The sequence below is a fragment of the Pholis gunnellus genome, assembly GCF_910591455.1.
Source record: "Pholis gunnellus genome assembly, chromosome: 8".
NCBI classification, from domain to species: domain Eukaryota; kingdom Metazoa; phylum Chordata; class Actinopteri; order Perciformes; family Pholidae; genus Pholis; species Pholis gunnellus.
The window spans coordinates 24,136,021-24,141,191 of record NC_136534.1 but is presented as its reverse complement, the minus strand read 5'-3'; the positions used below and the strand labels follow the sequence as shown (position 1 = coordinate 24,141,191).

The following is a 5,171-nucleotide window of genomic DNA, read 5'->3' as shown; positions in this document are numbered from 1 at the left end:
ACAGGAAAAGCACTTATATTTCTAGTGTTACGGGTTGTGTTTCCTTCGGGGTTTCCCAGCGCCATGTTTGTGTCAAAAAGTTAAAAGAGATTAACTTCATTCTCTGCTCAGGTCGACGTTACTCCACTTTATCTTTATGAGAAATAGTTTTTTGCTGCTATATTATTGTTCAGAATGTTAAATACGACTCTTCCACATCTACGTCTTTCTCTGAAAGATGAATACCCGGCGATGTTAAAAAAACAAAAGCAATAATTAAAAGGCCACCTTGGATATACTGAAAAATATGTGAAATTGACTTCAAATGAATTTATGTTTGCACCTTTACAGGCGTCGCAAGCATGATGGGGAAGAAATGAGAAATGGGTTGAAAGAAGCTGCAAAATGTACGAAGCAAGAAGAGAGCATCGTGAGTTGTTGGGTGTGTGTGTACGAGTGTGTGTGTACGTACGTGTGTGTTGATGGATGTGTGTGGCTCTGTGCACATTTGAAGGCTAACAGGGGGACGTGATGTATTGCACTTGTCTGTTCGTCCCCGTATATCACTACCTCAAGGCTCACAGTAACACACATCTGGTAAATGCATCAGCAGAGAGTTTCTACAGATGTGTGAGTGTTACTGCACAGCATTATGTAAAATAAGTAAAATGACGAATCAATCTGTTTCAGTGAGGATTTATTCATGAGCTGCAGGTTATTTATTACCAGCAAGCTTTTAGTTTTTACACAATTAAGCCAAATTATAACCTTTTTACCAAAGTGATGTGCACTGTTTGTTGTTCATTTATGAGAGAAATAATGCAAGGATGCTATATTAGTTATGCCTAATGTAGATGGTACACATCAGTCACTTGTCTCAGATTAAATACATTGCCATATGTTTTTCTTTTTTGCTTTCATTAATACATTTTTTGATTGGGTAAAGTAATGACCACCTGTTTTGAGTTTTATACAGGGTTTTGTTTTATATATAAAAATCTCTGACAACACCAAATTACACTGTGGTACAAGTTACATTTGACAGAATAAAGAAAATGTACTATTTCTATGCTTTTGCTTGTGCTCTATGCAATTCACTCTTTTGTTCATTTAATGACACAAATTACAGTACAGTACATGTTTACACAGTTGAATGAGAACATTACACAGGTTCAAGGTTTCTTAAAAAAGAAATACATAAAACAAATGTAAAAACTACAAATGTTTTAGCTTTAAAAAATAGAAGAAAGAAATCATCAGTCCTCATCAGCATGAAGTCACTTGTTGGGCCTCGTTGACCTGTGAACCCAGCAGGGTCACACTAGTGGGACTTCTTCCTCTCCTCGCAGCGAGGGCCAGAGAAAGGGGGGCGACAGCGGCATTTGTCTGGAGAAATACACTTCCCTCCATTCAGGCAGGACTGAGCGCACACAGCTATAGACGATATAGAAACAGACCAAAAAAATAAAAACGACGTTAATCAATTGTTAAACCTGAGAAACAAGTAAACGTCTCTGAAGAGCTCGTGAATCCGAACACCACAAATCCAGAAACGGAAGTGAAAAGTGTTTTCACATCTGTCACATCTGGAAAAACACTGAGCTGAGAACTTTCCCTTAGCAGACACATACATCCGATATACATCATTCTCAGCTGCTTGGCAGACGGATATCTGCAACGTTTGTCTTCTCTGTAGATCACAGGGAAAGTACAACCAAAGCGAACAGGACAAAATGTTGGACAAGCAGCAGAGAAATACAAAACGAATCGTGCTTGTAAAGTGCACTGATGCATATGGAAGTGCTTGGTCTTCGGGACCAGTTTGAAACTCACCGGTGTGGCAGGCGCCGCCCAGCCATCCCTCCGGACAGCTGCAGATTCCTGGAGCCACGCAGAGGCCTCCGTTCCTACAGCCCTGGGGACAGATCGCTGCAACAAAACCATAGAAAAGACATTCTTAGCATGCCAGGCAGCACATTTTGAGCTTTAGCTCGGCAGAAAAATGCTCTAGATGCAGGAATAACTACGAGTTAACAGAATAGTTTACATAATACTGCCAATTAGCTTAGCTTAGCATAAAGTCTGGAAACAGGGAAACAGCTAGCTCTGCCCAAAGGTTACAAAACCTGCCTACCAAACACCTCTAAAGCTCACTCATTTAACATATTATATCTTGTTTGTTTAAAGACTAAAAACATTAAGTTGTGGTTTGACATGTCGTTATGTGCTGGACTATTTCTTGGCCAGGCTAGCTGTTTTATTTTTCGATGCTAAGCTAAGCTAACAGGCTGCTAGCTGTAGCTCCATATTTAGCGTACAGACACAAGAGTGGTATCGATCTTCTCATCTAACTCTCCGCAAGTAAGCGAATAAATGCATTTCAGGAAGCAGGTTAGCTTGAAGGTGATTTTTTTTAGAAGAAGACTGCAGTTAAAGCATAGCTTACATTTAAAAAGAAAAATTAGGACAAATTTCTATATTCATCCATCAGAATGTTTGTGTGATGTTGGGAGGTCAACAAACAAACAGCTTAACAACACTAGTATGGCCACTTTGAATGTAGGCTAGGCTAAATTGCTAATCTAAAACATACATTGATTGAGTTCTATAGAGCCCTAATTTGTCATTGAGCGCACAATAGTAGAGAACTGTTGTCCTGCACGTGTTACTGAAAAGTCAAGTCAACTCAATGTTATGTAGCCTTAAAATATGAGGAAAACCCTTTATCAGGAAAAGTGTTTTTTTTTGCTTCATAAGTTTATCAGATAAGATAAGATTCTGAAAAAGATCTGCTGAGTCCAACTTGAGCTTCAATTTACTGCCAAGAATCGTCATTCACGAGCCGTCAATTTACATGCCATTCGTGAGCACTAAGTTAGATGAACTGCTGCGTCGGGGAGCGGGGGGGTTAGACCGAACGCTTCCCATCCCGACTGCAACTTGGCACCGAAAAAAAGCATTTAAAAGTGTTTTAGCTCCAGCTGAGAGACCGGCTCCATGTGGCGACTTTGACCTTTGGTGTTAACAGGGTGATTAGAAACGGCCATAAACCGACCCTCCTGGCATTTTGAGCCGCTCCAGCTCGAGGGGCAGATACACTTGGCCGCTCCGTTGACAGCGATGCATTCTCCTCCGTTCCAGCATCCCCCGTCACACGTCACTGCCAAAAGACAGACACGGATCACACCCATCAGCAGGGACGACGTAGCTGTACCCGTCCTGTCCTCAACTGTTTTTGGCTGCACTGATTTTAGAAATATATAACTTGGGCATGATTCCTAATCAAGGGGGAAGAAACGCACAATTGAATTGTCTAAATCAGTGCTTTCCAACCTTTTTTTCCCTTGTGACCCCATTGAAATTAGTATTTGGGACCCTTAATCACTAGTTGCATATGTCTACCAGTGGTTTCTTGGTTTTAATTTTATTTCTAGAAGCTTTGTTTAGTTAAACTCTCTAGAAATCTAAAAGAATTAAAGAAAGTCTGGAAAAAGTGTACATATTGCGTGTGTCTTTTTTCCTTTCTCCCTGTTCTGGTAATTGTCTTGCGAGTCCTCAGATTTAACTCGCAACCTAAAGGTTTGGAAAATACTGGCTCTAAATGCTGTTTCAAAGATTTCTGATAGAAAATTCTGGTGAATAAAACCAAAATCCTCTCATTTTATTTAGATGTTGCCACAAAACCAGCTTTAAAATACTTATTGAACTACTGCTGCAGTTTTGTTACTGGAAAAAAATATCTAGCTGCTCTAGTTTTCGACTGAATGTGCCGATATATTTCAACTGTACCACATGGAGGAATGAAAATACAAGAAGATGGCTCCACATATTGGACCAACCAAATGTTTTGTTTACAACAATCCGTGCTGAAAGAAAGCCTGCTTACCTTTGTGACAGTATCTTCCCCCAAATCCTGGAGGACATCTGCATTTTCCAGGGCGAAGGCACGTTCCTCCATTCTTACATTTGGGATAACAGTTGGCTGCATTTTACATTCACACGAGAACACACAACATTTTGACATTACTCTTAATATAGAGACGTTTTATCTTAGATACTGTAAAAGGAAGAAGGGAAATAAGTAAATACGGTGAGGAATATGGTCTCTTGTAGTGTTGTGAAAATTAGGATTTTATGTCTTTAAAATCTAGATGCTTTTTCCCATCAGTGTAGGTTTATGCTTGGTTTATGCTGACACACATCTTTGTAAAAAATACCTGCATTTAACTGACATTAAAACCTGCATATTGTTTTAGCTATGTAGCTTATGTGCATTTAATTGCATAACACTTAATTATGACTCATTCATTGTATTAACCATCAATATTTATAAGCATTGGTTCCTCTACAGGAGGAAACATATATTTATACTTTTCTAATGGGGGAACATGTTCCACCTTAAATGCAATTAAATAACAGATAAAAGGTTTGTAACATCACCATACTGGCAGGTCTCTCCTTCGTAGCCCTTGGAGCAGTGGCATGTGTTGTTGCGGATGCAGATCCCTCCGTGTTCGCACTGCGGTTCGCACTTCGCTTTCAAGTCGAAAACGAACCCGACCGCGACTCCCCGGGGCGCGTCCGAGCGTGCCGCGGAGCACAGAGCGACCAAGGCGGCCAAGAGAAAAGTTGAAGCGAGACCCACGACACCCATGTTTGGTGGGTTTTTATTTGTGTGTGTGTGTGTGTCTCAAACTGTGAAGAGAGAGGAAGCAGCAGCAGACAGACGGAGACGGAGGAGAAAGTAGCGGGACCTCCCCCCCAAGTCGTGGCCGCCGTTCCACACAGGTTAGTGCCGGGGCGGGGCAAGGAGAACGGGGACCGGTGTTACGGTTTAACACCGGGGCTGACTTGGAAGAGTCTAGATGGGTAATGAGCTTTTGGAAGTGTCCACCACATATAACGTTACACAAAAATTAGTTGGAAGTAAATTAGACATAAATATTAATCGATACGCCGAAGAAAGAATTTCAAACCATCTTTTTTTTGTCGAAGTTAAAAAGTACCAACGGTAACTTTAGCGTTAGCTTTGTAGCTAGCTGACGTTAGCTAAGCTACATTAGTTGTTACGTCAATCCAGTGTGAAGTAGCTAACGTTAGCTAACGAACTAGCCAAATAAAATGGTTGTCAACTGTGTGTTGAAAGGTAAAGTTAATTGTGTTTTTTGGGGGGGCTATCTTGAATTAATACC

At 40.7% G+C, this 5,171-nt stretch overlaps 1 protein-coding gene across 1 annotated transcript; it reads right to left on the bottom strand.

The window, feature by feature from the left end:
• Nucleotides 1–1,300: 1,300 nt before the first annotated feature.
• Nucleotides 1,301–4,633, bottom strand: seraf (Schwann cell-specific EGF-like repeat autocrine factor; the record flags this gene model as incomplete). The annotated part of the gene is made up of 5 exons (XM_079164452.1): nucleotides 1,301–1,413; nucleotides 1,813–1,908; nucleotides 3,035–3,139; nucleotides 3,866–3,961; nucleotides 4,420–4,633. The coding sequence occupies 5 exons, from the start codon at nucleotides 4,631–4,633 to the stop codon at nucleotides 1,301–1,303; spliced, it is 624 nt and encodes a 207-aa protein (XP_079020578.1).
• Nucleotides 4,634–5,171: the final 538 nt, after the last annotated feature.